Source organism: Gobio gobio (genome assembly GCF_949357685.1).
Source record: "Gobio gobio genome assembly, chromosome: 13".
Classification (NCBI taxonomy): Eukaryota; Metazoa; Chordata; class Actinopteri; order Cypriniformes; family Gobionidae; genus Gobio; species Gobio gobio.
The window spans coordinates 21,610,905-21,625,730 of NC_137106.1; the positions used below are offsets into that span (position 1 = coordinate 21,610,905).

The following is a 14,826-nucleotide window of genomic DNA, read 5'->3' on the forward strand; positions in this document are numbered from 1 at the left end:
TTATATTTTTAGCATAACAAATTCAGTTAAAAGTAATGGAAAATGTATACATTTCTAAATGTGTTAGTATGTCTCTATTTTGCTGTTATCCTGTTATCCTATATAGGCTATTTTAGAGAAATATATAACTTTTAGAAATATATCCACCCATCCCATTTATTGTTGTTGTTGACGTTTATGATTCCCCTGCGGGAAACTCGTTACCAAATCACTCGTCCTTATATAAATAGCCTATAAAATGTATATAAATTAATACAAATACATTTCATTTTTTTAAAGTCTTATTTATAGGTTATTCTGCTCATTTCTAGGTTTAACAGAAAAAAAAGAAAAAAAAACAGAACAGAACGGTTCAAAGGGTGATAGCACATTGAAAATCAAGGATTTTACCCCCCCCCCCCCCCCCATTTAAACCCACAAAAAAAAAAAAAGTATTATTAGTAGGCCTATTCTTAATCTTAGTATTATAGAGTTGGTGTTCAGCAGGTATCTGGCAGTTTAGAGAAATACGGTAACGTACCGCCTCCTCCAGTCTTCCGCCTGCTGTCATTACACACATTGACCTCCAAACATGGCCGGCGTACGAGCCCTCGGTTCCCTCTCCAGACTCACAACCAGACGATATACCCTGTTTCCAGGTACTTCATACTTCTACAATCCTTCATTAAATGACTCCACATCCCTATTGTATTTCGTTTTGACACTCGCGTAAATAAACTACTTTGGAGAGTCATCTCAGTCACACTTCAATGAAGTAGCTTAGCCCAACTGCTAATTAACTCAAGGTCTAGTGATCAATGGTTTGTGTCTGTTTTAAGTTTCATGCGCGTGCAGTATACATTAAGGCGCATGCAACGAAACGCGCACGTTTACCATTGCCTGTTTTTCTATTTAATTTAATAAGCAGTAGAGTTAAAGCAGTGACGTGTTGGTGGTTGTTCTCATTCAATTCAGATGGCTATTGCTGGACATTATCTATTAATGCTGGAAGAACTTTATAATAAATATTTTGAAGTTTTTAATACGTGCTAACGCCACAGTTGTTGCCTCTGCCGTTTAAAACTAGTTTAATCGAGGTTGGTTTAATGGCATCTGCTAATACAGCTGCATATACACATATTATTGTTAAATTATGGCTGATATGTCAGATTTGTTTACAAAGAGCCTTTGTATTCAGTTCTTTAAGTTTCCATCATTATTGAGATGTGTATGACATTATGATTGTGGTTGTAGTGTAGGTTAAGGGGAAACTAGGTTAAAGTTCATCTGTGGCTGTACTACAGAGTCATGTCCTCTACAGGCCTGTCTACATTCTACTGTGTGTAATATATCTTCAGTGTCTTCCAATTGAGCCTGACATGACCCTTACTGGGTACTAGAGGTCTTTTTTATATGACTCCATTTCTTATATTGAGTCCATTTCTGTGATTATACCTTCACATCACTATTAACTATTTTCTTTTCACACAATAAAGGTGTTACCAGGCGGACCTTTAAAGTTGCTGCTTGTATGATGGGTAAATATTTTTTATATTATTTATAATGATTTATAGTATGTGTATAAATATATACCTTATAACCCACACATTTTATATTTTTATGTTATCATTTATTTAATGTATTGTGTCTTTTCAATATTTCCTCAGCTCGTACACACGTGAGCTATGAGGTCAAGGGAGATGTAGCTGTGATCCGTATGAATGATCCCACTGCAAGGGTAATGGTTGTCTCTGCAGCCACATTAATGCATTCAGATGACAATGCATGATCGTTATATGTCATAATGTGTTTTTTTTGCCATGTCTAGGTCAACACACTGTCTGTTCAAATGCAAAGGGAAATGGAAGAAGTTATGAATGAGATTTGGGGAAACAATGCTGTCCATGGTGTTGTTCTCATCTCATCCAAACCCGGCAGCTTCATCGCAGGGGCAGATATTAAGTCAGTATCACAATCCGGTAACACTTTAGAATTCGTAATGTGTTTATTAGCTGTTGGTGGTTATGGTGATCATGAATAAATACAGTGCTGATTTTTTTTTTTTACTGTACAATGTATTTAGCATGATTCAGGCCTGTAAAACTGCAGAGGAGGTCACTGGCCTTTCTCAGGAGGGCCAGAGGATGTTTGAGAAGATTGAGAAGTCTCCTAAACCCATTGTCGCAGCCATTAATGGATCGTGTCTTGGTGGAGGCTTAGAGGTACTGCATTCATGTTCATATTTAACACATTTTCTTTCTCCCACAGGGCGGGCAAAGGATTACTGTAAAATTTCTGATCTGATTTTAAAGTGCCCCTGGCTATTATGCTATTTTAAAGGTTCCTAATTTTGATTGGACTCCTGCAAATAGGTTTACATATATCCAAGGTCAAAAATCACTTTAATTTTCTCATAATATTCATTTGCAGCATACATTTTCTCAGTGTCTGAAACTGCTTGATAAAGGATACAGTCTTTCTAAACCCCTCATTTCTCCGACCCTACTCTGCTCTGATTGGTCAGATGGCCCTGTCTATTGTTTTGGGTCCACCGCTTAAAGCGTGTGTCGGAAGTGAAACGCAATTTCCTTATCTGAATTTCGGCTCCGAAGGCTTCCTCAGTGCTTGATACATAGTGATACACAGTAATGATGCCGTCAGTTTTATCGTATCAATTCCAGCCCAAGTCCTCATCCTTTGGCAGTGCATGCAAAGTGAATTTGCTTTCGCCTAAATTCAACACAAAAATTGAGATTTAAAGTGCATTTAGTTTTCAGAACTATAATACAAGGAATAAAAGTTGATATTCTGTTTTATGTGTTTGTAGTTTGCCATTTCCTGTCACTACAGAATAGCCACCAAGAGTAAGAAGACAGTTCTGGGCTTACCTGAGGTCATGCTCGGCCTTCTGCCCGGAGCTGGAGGAACACAGAGACTGCCCAAAATGGTCCGTAATATGCCACAGACACGTTTAGTAATTATTCTTTTGGTTGAATCTTCACAACTCAATGGTGGTTGTTTTTACACCCATGCTTGAATGTAGATTGGTCTTCCCGGTGCTTTTGATATGATGCTAACAGGAAGGAACATCCGTCCAGATAAAGCCAAGAAAATGGGACTGGTTCACCAGCTGGTGGATACTCTTGGTAAAACATTTTCTGTGATTTGCAGTTGTGTGTGTGTGTGTGTGTGTGTGTGTATGTGTAAAACAGTAAATTGTGAAATGTTATTACGAATTACTGTTTTCTATTTTAATGTATTTCAAAATGTAATTTATTCCTTCAGTGTCACATGCTCTTTCAAAATCAATGTAAAAAATGCTTGTATTGTTTAATATTTTGTGGAAAAAAAAATTCCGGATTCTTTGATTAATAGAAGTGATTAAAAGAACAGCATTTATTAGATTTTTTGTCTTGTCACAATTTATAGCATCCTTGCTGAATAAACATATACATTTCTTTAAAAAAAAAAAAAACAGGACCTGGACTGAAGAGTCCAGAAGAGAGGACTATTGAATACTTGGAGGAAGTAGCTGTGGAGGCTGCCAGAGGCCTTGCTAACAAGAAAATCTCACTTACCAAAGAAAAGGGCTTGATGCAGAGTGAGTATTTGCAATGGTCAACTACTAGACGGTTGTAGTTTCAAAATGAGTTAAAGAACACTAGTTATTTAGGCTTCAGTGTTGAATATATAGAGCTTCATTGCATTATTATATACAATTTCCTTGCAGAAATTCAAGACTACATCATGAGTTATCCGTTTGTGAGACAACAGATCTACAATACAGTTGAGAAGAAAGTCATGAAACAGACCAAGGGACTGTACCCTGCACCTCTGAAAATAATTGAGGTATGATTCTGTGGTTATTCTGTGTTCAATGGAGTTATCATAAATCATAGTAGAAATAGTTTATATTGAGTGCTTGTTTTCTCTTTCAGAGTGTGAAGGCTGGTGTTGAACAGGGTCAGACTGCAGGTTACCTGGCTGAGTCGCAGGTGCGTGAAAATGTTTAAACTGTTCTATTATACAGTAAACCAGAATCATGCAACTAGGGCTGCTCCCAACTGGATATTTTTGTAGTTGCCTCGTAGTCGATCATTTCTTTATGGCATAGATTCATCAAGGTGTTGGAGACATTCGTCATAGATTTTGGTCCATATTGACATGATAGCATCACGCTGTTACTGCAGATTTGTGGGTTGCACATCTGTGATGTGAATCTCCCATTCCACTACATCCCAAATGTGCTCTATTGGATTGAGATCAGGTGGCTGAGGAGGCCATTTGAGTATTGTGAGCTCATTGTCATTTTCAAGAGACCAGTTTGAGATGATTTGATCTTTGTGACCTGGCGCATTATTCTGATAGAAGTAGCCATCAATAGATGGGTACACTGTGGTCTTAAAGGGATGGACATGGTCAGAAACAATACTCGGGTAGGCTGTGGCGTTTAAGCAATGCTCAATTGGTACTAAGTGTACCAAGAAAATATTCCCCACACCATTACACCACCACCACTAGCCTGAAATGCTGATAAAAGGCTGGATGGATGCATGATTTCATGTTGTTTATGCCAGATTGTGACCATACCATCTGAATGGCATAGCAGACACTCATCAATGTAGCCTCCGTTTCTCTATTCTTAGCTGTTTGGTGTGGCACCGGTGTGTCTTCAGTGGCTGTAGCCCATCTGCTTCAAGGTTTGACGTGTTGTGCATTCAGAGATGCTCTTCTGCAGACCTCGGTTATAAGGAGTTGTTATTTTAGTTACTGTTGCCTTTCTATTAGCTTGAACCAGTTTGGCTATTCACCTCTGGCCATCAACAAGGAATTTTTGCCCACAGAACTGCCGCTCATTGGATATTTTCTCTTATTTGGACCATTCTCTATCAACCCTAGAGATGGTTGTGTGTGAAAATACCAATAGATCAGCAGTTCTGAAATATTTAGACCAATCCATCTGCTACCAACAACCATGCCACGTTCAAAGTCACTTAAATCAACTTTCTTCCCCCTCCTGATGCTCAGCGGATCATCTTGACCATTGCTGCGTCCCAATTCGACTTCTTATTCTATGCCATAAAGTATGTACTGTTTTTGTGAAGAGAAAGTACATACTTTTGAGTGTGTAACAGAAGAGTAGGCAAGCTTTAGGACTACTTCATTATAATTGCGTCTTTAACCCACAGCTAATGTGTATCCACTATCCTGTCACCATCGGGACGCAGAACGTCTACATGCATAAACGATTTGAGTTGCTGCTATGTGATTGGCTATTAGATATTTGCGTTAACGAGCAGTTGAACAGGTGTAACTAATGAAGTGGCTTTTGGGTGTATACCACAGACTGTAAAAGCCTAAAGTCGGCCGTTGCCATCTTGGCAGCGCGTCACCACCATAGACTGTAAAAAAATATGGACGTAGTGTGCGTGACGTCACCCATAGAATTCTGAAGCGCAAAGTAGGGACGAGCTGGCCGTTGCCATCTTGGCAGTGCGTCATCGCGCGTCACTCCCAGATAATAGAAAATAGGCAAAGAGGCGGGACGTGGGCGGAGCTGAGGTGATGCGATGACTAACAGACAGCAGATAAATAGCTATCCACCTGTCACTCAAAGTGGCCACGCCCTTAATTATGCAGGACTTTAAAGCTTTATATAATGTAAACAAATGAGTTATAAAAAAATTCACCCCCTCACTGTTGTCATGAAGGGCAAAATTAGCCGTATAGACCAAAACCACAATTTGTACCGGGCTTTAAACATGTTTTTTTCTGCTGTAAAGTTGGGCATTTTAACATGGGGCTCAATGAGATTCTGCTCCTTTGCAGTTTAAGTCACTTCCGTATTGGCTTCAAAAGAAACTGGGGGAGGTTGCTGCTTGGTGTATACCATAATAATGAGCCTTTAAAATTTTAATTAAGCAGACATAAAGCTTGCCGCAGCACACTGGCAAAAGTAATGATTATGAATGTGTCAAAAAACAGAAAAGAGACTGTCTAAACATTTTCATAATCCATTATCAAACTAGTGTTTTCTGAGTCTGTAGTGTTTTCTTGATGACACTGACTCTCATCTTCACATTATAGTGGAGAAATGCATGTTAAGAACCTTTGGGATGCGAACGTGTACAGTTTGTTGTGGAACAAAATGTCCTAGTATCGTCAAGTTATATTTACTACAGCCTTATTTTACTCATATATTGAAATATCCCTATAGGAAAATCGCGAAGGAACCAGCAGCGAACTAGCCTTCCGGGTTATGACGTCATACCTGCAAATAAGTCGTAATATGTTAATAAGTCAATAAGTCAAATATGTTTTAGGCCGATAAATGATAGACGAATGCACATTACTACATGGACCAGCCATGTTAACGATCTGTCAGTCATGGATGGATTTTTTTTTTTCTGCAACCAACCAATTAAAATTTGGTCGACCGATGTTTACACAACAAAGATGTAATAAAAACTTAGCATTTTTTCGTGTACAGACGACAACGTTGTCAAAATGGTCCCCAAATACACAGATCTGCGGAAACTACTAAAAACACTGTATTCTGCTGCCGGACCAGCAGTTGGCGATGTCACTTTGTAAAGAAACATATAGACTGCCTATAGACTGGACATGATGAATTGAACAAATTCACGTTTTTTTTTGTTTATACTGAGACCACAACAGTATAATAAAAAAAAAAAAAAAAAAGACTTTGAAACCCATTTTTTCAAGTTTGCACTTTCAGGCCCTCAAAACAACGTTGTCGTGTAAATGAGTGGCCTAAACGCATACAAAGTTTTCTCTTGTTTTTCTCTTCAAATCTTCACTTGCATCTCTGATCTGGTATATTTTTGCAGGGGGATTTTTTTTTTTTTTTACTTTACAGAAAGCTTTTTACGTTATCTGTTAATATTCATTTAATAATCATTTTTGGTAATTGCTGGTTCTGGTTAAAACAAAAGACAATGTTATGTGTGTAGCATAATAATCTAATTATGCACTTTTTATTTCCATTACAGAATTTTGGCAAGTTAGCCATGACCTCTGAGAGTAGAGCACTTATTGGCCTTTACCACGGGCAGGTCACATGCAAAAAGAATCGATTTGGAACCCCTGAAAAGGAAGTAAAGTACGTATTTTCTTTGTCTATTAAAATCTGTAAGTTTATGAGGGAACTTGACAGTTACTGTATGAATGAATTTATATTGCAGCTACTTTATACTTACAATTATTTTTTCCGTAGAATTGTAATTAATTTTACTTGCATGTTGATTTTCTATTTTTAGATCACTCGCTGTTTTGGGAGCAGGTCTGATGGGTGCTGGCATTGTTCAAGTGTCTGTAGATAAAGGTGTTCACATTATTCTTAAGGACACCACAATGGAGGGACTCAGTCGTGGAGAACAGCAGGTCTTTAAAGGGTGAGTATTAAATATACTGAAAATAGAGCTGCATGATTAATCGTTAAAATATTGCGACCGTGATTCAAACACCCACGTGATTTTATTCCTAAATGACAATGATTCAGTAGTGATCAAAATAGAGTAAAACACCTTTTGAAAGTAACTCAAATAAAGATTACACCAGTAGATGGAGACAAGTGACTGTTAAAAAAATTTTGTCATTGAATCATTCAGTCAAGAGATTCGTTCAAAAACACTGATTCATCCTGTAATAAAACAAGTGAAGTCTTTTTGAGTCATTGAATCGTTCAGCAAGTTTTTTAAATTTTTTATTTATTCACTCAAATTAATTAAACATTTTTTAAAAAAAATCAGAACTTGCCAGAACCATTTTGTGTAGTTGTATGTTCAGAATTGTCTCTATTTTACTTTATTTTAAACAAAAAAATATTCTCAATCTATCCAGATTCGTGCAGCTCTAACTGAGGCCATTTACACAACGGCCATTTTCGACTAAAAATTTTAAACTTTTTGTGTTTTGTTAATGAAGTTTTTGAATATGATACCATTATCATCTCTATGTGAACTATAAAAATGCTCAGTTGTGAAAACGGTGACATCATGCGTATGCAATTTATGTGTTCAGTCTATAGGTGCGTAGTTTTTCTTTACAAAGTGGCATTATTAGTCGTTTCCGCGGATCCGTTTGAACGTTTTTAACAACATTGTCATCTGTATGCAAAAGAATGCAAAGGAAAAACTTTTCCTTGTTTTAGTACATCATTGTCATGTAAATGTACCCTGAAACTAATGGATTAAAAATTACAGATGGATCAAACAGCTGCTTTTAAAAAAAAAAACTTTTTTTTTTTTTCAGGCTAAATGACAAAACTAAGAAGAGGAGCATAACATCATTCGAAAGGGACAGTTTTCTGTCCAACCTAACAGGACAGCTGGACTACAATGGCTTTAATAAAGCCGACATGGTCATTGAAGCCGTTTTTGAGGATCTGAGCATCAAACACAAAGTCCTAAAAGAAGTTGAAGCAGTAAGTTAAAATTAAACTTTTAAATGATAATAATAATAAAAAAAACTTTTGGTGATACCGTATCTTGTCATTGCAGGTGATTCCTCCACATTGTATTTTTGCTACCAACACATCTGCTTTACCAATCAAAGATATTGCAGCTGTGAGCAAGCGGCCTGATAAGGTAAGGCACTTTTAAGAAAGTTCTTGACCACCATGTGCGATAGTTTGTGATTATCTCAAATTTGTTATTGTGTTTTGTTTCAGGTAATTGGAATGCACTACTTTTCTCCAGTTGACAAGATGCAGCTACTGGAAATCATCACCACTGATAAAACCTCCAAGGACACAACAGCCTCAGCGGTGGCAGTCGGCCTGAAGCAAGGCAAAGTCATTATCGTCGTTGGGGTGAGACTGCATATTCTTCCATCAATCCAGAATGCGTGTTTTACAGATCTACAATCATACATAAATAGATGAATTGGATGCAATAGCTAATTGCAATGTTTGTCTTCAGGACGGACCAGGATTCTACACAACCAGATGTTTAGCTCCCATGTTAGCCGAGGCAGTACGTGTATTGCAGGTTTGTGTATTTCCTTCTGAATTATTAATTTATTCCCATCTGTTGTAAAAGTGTTATGTACAGAAATCAGGCCATGATGTTCTTTACAATTACACACCTGATATACAGATCATAGATTTGTTTTCTACATACAGGAAGGTGTCGACCCCAAGAAGCTGGACTCCCTGACCACAGGCTTTGGCTTCCCTGTGGGTGCTGCTACCCTGGCTGATGAAGTGGGCATTGATGTGGCAGCTCATGTGGCCGAAGACCTCGGCAAGGCCTTCGGCTCCAGATTTGGTGGAGGAAATATTGAGGTCTTGAAGACCATGGTCGAGAAAGGATTCAAAGGTACATTCTTTAGCTTAAGCACAAAGTACACTTCAGTTTGGATGCATTTTGACACATCGCATGTGTGAAAAGTTTCATCCGTGACCTGTAATTTGCGTTGTCAAAATTCATACTTGATTCATACCCGATATGTAAAAATCAACTAAATGGTTACACTTGCAGTGCGTTTACATGCACATTGTTAAGCCGGTTATGCTTAATAAGCTGACAACGCAAGTGGTCATGTAAATGCGTTAACCCGTTTTCTTTTAATGGAGTAAGGTCATAAATGGCTTATGCATAAACCGGTCGACCCCGGTTTCGTGCGGCATGTAAACACATTAACCTGCTTTCTGTGGGCTTATTGAAGTACGCATGTGTGATTTGAGGCAGGAACGCATCCTTAGTGCAGATTCAAGCGATTTACAGGAAAGAAAGATGGAAATATCACAAACCCAGAATCTTTCATGACCGAGAAAATGTGTTCTCATCTCATGCAGCAGAAGTAGAAGTGATTCAGTCAAAACGCTGCATCTGTAACTGCATGAGAGGATAACATTATGAGCTGGAAGTTTCTGCTGACATGTTGCAAGCTTTACATTACATTACAACTGACATAACATGGAATACTCAGGGTCAGATACACAAATGATTGTTTTTTTTTTTATTATGATTATGTCACTACAGGGAAATAACCTGATTTATTAATAAAGTCATGTAAATGTGGTTTACTTGCGTTGTCAGGTTACTGATGTGCATGTAAACGGGGAAAACTGGTTCTTTCAAAAAGCTGATATTTGTGAGTTATCAGCTTACTGGTGTGCATTTAAACATGCTCAATCACATTTGTAGAAAGCACATAGTTTGTGCTCAATTCAATGCCTTAAATGCAAAATAATAAGCCTAATAGGGAATGTTAAAGACCCCGCCCCCCTGTGGTGAATGTTTTTTATATGTCTGTGGTATGCTTTATGACAAACCATGTGTAGTATTTTTTTCCTTAAAACTGCAGTATCAAAAACGCTGTTTGAAACCACGATACGTAAAAAAACATTCTGATACATTGACGTGTAGACGGACCCTTTATAATTAACTCTTCCTCTTCTTCTTCTAAATCAGTTCCTGGTTTAAGGACATATATGGCCGAATTAAATCAGTATTTCCCATAGACTGCAAAAAAAAACTGACGACGTGCCTTAACTTTCTTTACTCGGGCTTTATGACCTATACTGCATCAAGTCACCTGGGGGCGTGCAGGAATGAAAACAAGACTTTAAGGGATATAAGTACGATATGTTCAATTGATTGTACTGTTGTTTAACAGTATGCCATTTGTTCAGCTGACAAAACAACTTTCCAAAAGACTTTCAGTAAAACAGTTTTGAAAATGACATGTGATATCTGACAATTCAGTATGGCGTCTACCCAGATGAATTCTGTTCTTTGGGTTTATTGACATTAACATGTTCAGTAATTGCCATATAATATTTCTTCTCGATTCACTTTTTAGGCCGGAAATCGGGCAAAGGCTGCTACACCTACCAGCCAGGACTTAAACGCAGAGATGTGAACCCAGACGTTCTGGAGATTTTGGAAACATACAAGCTGGCGCCAAATGCTGCAGTGTAAGTTGTCCGGACAGTTAAGTTTAGATCTATTTTAATCTTTATCTGGACAAATTAGTGTTATTGCTTTGTAGTAGAACAGTATTTCTGCTCCATCATCACTACTTCTTTCTGTCGCTCCACCCAGATCTTCAGACTCAGATATACAGTACAGGCTGGTGTCTCGTTTTGTGAATGAGGCTGTTCTGTGTCTACAAGAGGGCATCCTTGCCAATCCAGTGGAGGGTGACATTGGGGCAGTGTTTGGTCTTGGCTTTCCACCCTGCCTTGGAGGTGAGACTCTTAATATCTTGATTTACTTTTTGAAACTTTTCCTTTTTTTTTCTTTTTTTTTTCTTCAGATTAAAGGTGCTATATGTATTTTTTTGACTGTACTAGAGCATAAACAAACTATAATATGTCTTTATTTAGGAAAGATGCTTAGTTCACATACTTGTTTCTCTGAAAAACAACAAACTACAGCCAGTTATTTTGTGTCGGAATGTTTGCTTTTGTTTGAACCGTGTGATCCCACCCACTGGTAATTTACCCAATAGAGTACAACAGTGCCACCCCCTTTTTCCAGATACATTTTTCCCATAGGGATTTTAAAATAGACTTCTTTAAGGAGTTATAAGCCATGAACCAAGACAATCAGCTACGAGGTGAATCACAACACTTCAAACTTTGATTTGAAGCAAAAAAGTTTTTGAAAATCAGACAAAAAGACAAGGGTACAAATCTGTGAACTTAAAGGGATAGTTCACCTAAAAATGAAAATTCTGTCATCATTTACTCACCCTCAAGTTGTTCCAAACCTGTATGAGTTTCTTTGTTCTGCTGAACACAAAAGATTATATTTTGAAGAATATTTGTAACCAAGCAGATAGAGCAACCATTGACTACCATAGTAGGGAAAAAAATACTATGGTAGTCAATGGTTGCTCTATCTGCTTTGTTACAAACATTCTTCTAAATATCTTCTTTTGTGTTCAGCAGAACAAAGAAACTCATACAGGTTTGGAACAACTTGAGGGTGAGTAAATTATTTTTCATTTTTTTTAAAGAATTTTCATTTTTGGGTGAACTATCCCTTTGACGGCATTAGTGAGGGAAGATCTACAATCCTATGAAGCATTGCGAACAGCATAATCTAATTATAAATCAATGTTCATAAATGAGTAGTTTTATATTTCTTTGTGGTTTTTATGTATAAAAACAATATTTTAAGTTTATTGCAAAATATGCAATATATATATATTTATATACACACATACACACAAGCATTTCAGTATTTTGAGAGTTTATGGAGTGCTTCATGGGAGTGGGCGGAGCTAAAGAGCTATTTTGGAGCGTATTGCTTTTTTGGTGTAATTTGAGAGCATCATGGGTTATGTAGTTTTCACCAGGAATGCCACTGTTAAATAAGCTAATGTGGGCTGACTGCTTCAGTAAAAGCAAATTCCATTGATTAACAACCTTGTAGGACTGTCTTTTTAAAGTTTTATAAGTTATCATTCAAAATCCATTTGAATGGAGTTTTTACTTCCGGAGCCCAACTGTTGTACTCTATAGTACTTATACACCTTGGGTTGCCAGTTGGTGGAAAACACAATGTATTACAGCCATATAAGCCAGCAAAAGAATTGGGACCGAGATCGCAGATTCTACCTCACCTAAAAAGCCTCGGCATCCATCTAAAAAGCTCTGACCAGAGGCATGTTTAACGCATATAAATCAACTCCTCAACTTACAGTGTAAGCAGGCCCTGTGCGAACGCGATGTGCAAGCCCCGGGGGGTATATTAACGGGGGTCTACTGTTGCTATAGTGACGAACAATTTGTTGTTTATGTTCTAAATTATGAATGGGTCAAACGCGTTTGCAAAAAAACGGCCTGAATCCCCTCGCCTTAGTTTGGACTGCTCTCTCACTGAATCATCTCAAGCAATTTCTCAGTCAGTAAAACAAACAGACAGACAGTATCGACAGAACAACCAGCGCTATTTTTCAGTTTTCCTCTGAACATGCGCTAAATGGATGTCTGACAATTTTGTTGCTTTTTGCAGTTTTCAGATTTAAAAAAAAAAAACGTTTAAAACATCTAGAGATAGTAGCTACACTCGTTCTGCACCATTGCACTCACTGATGGTCCGAAAGCTGCGTACTTTGTGTTCAATATAACAAACCCTTTGATGAAATCCTGCAGGCGTCCGTGCTTTCTCCGTACATGCAATAAACGCACATCCTTGAATGAGCGTCGATTTCTAGCGTATTTACTTGAACTTCTTAGGTAATATCTATGGCACTAAATGTAAGGCTCATCGCCTTCCATTACCAATTGCGCTCTTTCCTGTTGTGTGCGCTCAATCTGGCAACTAGTGTGAGCGTCGAGTCTGAGGAGGTGGTGGCAGGGGAAACGACTCTCTCCAATATTTTGAATTTGTACCGCAGTACCCATTTCAACCACTAGCTGTCAATATTGCATACTGCACCTTTATGGTATATTGGCATTCAGTCCTTTAATTATTTGAATTGTCAATGCAGGACCCTTCAGATTTGTGGACAACTTTGGTGCAGACAAACTTGTGGAGAAGATGAGAAGGTTTGAGGAGGTCTTTGGGAACCAGTTTACTCCTTGTCAGCTGCTGCTTGATCACGCCAAGGATCCAAGCAAGAAATTTCACAAGTGACTTCAGCCGTCATGTGCCATTACGACTTCATAGAAGTTTCAGAGATTTAAGTGAAAAATGAGCAATCAATTGTGCACTTAAAGCAAGAGTTCAGAATGTGAAGGGCCTTTTTGTTCCTTATTAAGGAAATAACAAATTTCCCCAGTAAGATACCATGCGCTTGACTAATATTCAGGTAGACTTTGGCCAAGTGACAGCCTTTTACTGAATTAAACAATTTATTTTTGGGGTTGTTTTTGTATATTTAATGAACTCTTTAGGTGAAATTGTTTTCTAATGGTTGTGTACATATCAAATGTACAGACAGAGATATCAAGCATGTTCCAGTTCAGGCCGGGTGTCAAAAACCCCTAATAAATTTACTCACATTTTCTAGGGTATAGTCCAAAAGCACTTTTCTGTAAAATAATTGTTCTAATTTCAGCGCACTTGGGTACTTATACACAATCTCTCTCTCTCTCTCTCTCTGGACATAGAAAGTGGCCTCAGAAAAAATGAATGTCAGTGAATTAAACAAAATGTTAAAGTCTTCTGTGATTTATGGTGTTTATTTTTATTGATTCCATGTGGTGTTTACAAGTGGGACCATTTAGGCAAAGTGAACGTCTCTTTTTGATGCAAGAATTATTTAGACGTTCAGAGCGGTTATGATACATTTCAAATAGGGTCATAATCTGTACTACCTACTGTACCAAAACGTGAATGAATGTATAGTCAGTTTATAATGTTAGATAAATAAAGCTTTGTTCAATTATATTAAAATAGGATGTATATTAAATACACATTTTGAAATTAGGTTAAATTTAGTGACTTGAAAATTACAGCAGAAAACAGTATGCAAATATTTAATTAAGTCCATTATTGTAGCATAATCTGTCTGTCTCTCCTACAGACTTTTCTAAGTGCAACAAACAAAATTGAGTAGAAAGGCCAAAGTTATTGATTTATATTTTACTGATAGAGAGAACCTAATCTCCTACAGGGGGCGCTCGGTGGATCAATATAATAAATAATAGATGTACAAGGAATCAACTAGAAGTTGTTTATTTTGTGAAAATTACCAGCTGATAGACTACACAATAGTCCACTTATTACAGTGCTACTTACCAAATAAATATTTATGGGACAGTATTATTTTAGTATTATCAATATACTATTATAGTTCTTATTAATATTTTGAATTAGCTTTTTTTTTTTAGTTTTCATTTTGATTTTACTTCAGTAATTTTGA

General features: G+C 37.4%; 1 protein-coding gene across 1 annotated transcript; it reads left to right on the forward strand.

Annotated features, from left to right (window-relative positions):
• Positions 1-501: 501 nt before the first annotated feature.
• hadhab (hydroxyacyl-CoA dehydrogenase trifunctional multienzyme complex subunit alpha b) lies at positions 502-14,617 on the forward strand. The gene is made up of 20 exons (XM_079832441.1): positions 502-638; positions 1,476-1,517; positions 1,647-1,717; positions 1,808-1,941; positions 2,063-2,201; positions 2,807-2,926; positions 3,023-3,125; positions 3,458-3,580; positions 3,710-3,828; positions 3,918-3,974; positions 6,993-7,102; positions 7,260-7,394; positions 8,254-8,425; positions 8,502-8,588; positions 8,672-8,812; positions 8,922-8,990; positions 9,125-9,320; positions 10,810-10,924; positions 11,052-11,197; positions 13,450-14,617. The coding sequence occupies exons 1-20, from the start codon at positions 572-574 to the stop codon at positions 13,593-13,595; spliced, it is 2,292 nt and encodes a 763-aa protein (XP_079688567.1). The 5' UTR covers positions 502-571; the 3' UTR covers positions 13,596-14,617.
• Positions 14,618-14,826: the final 209 nt, after the last annotated feature.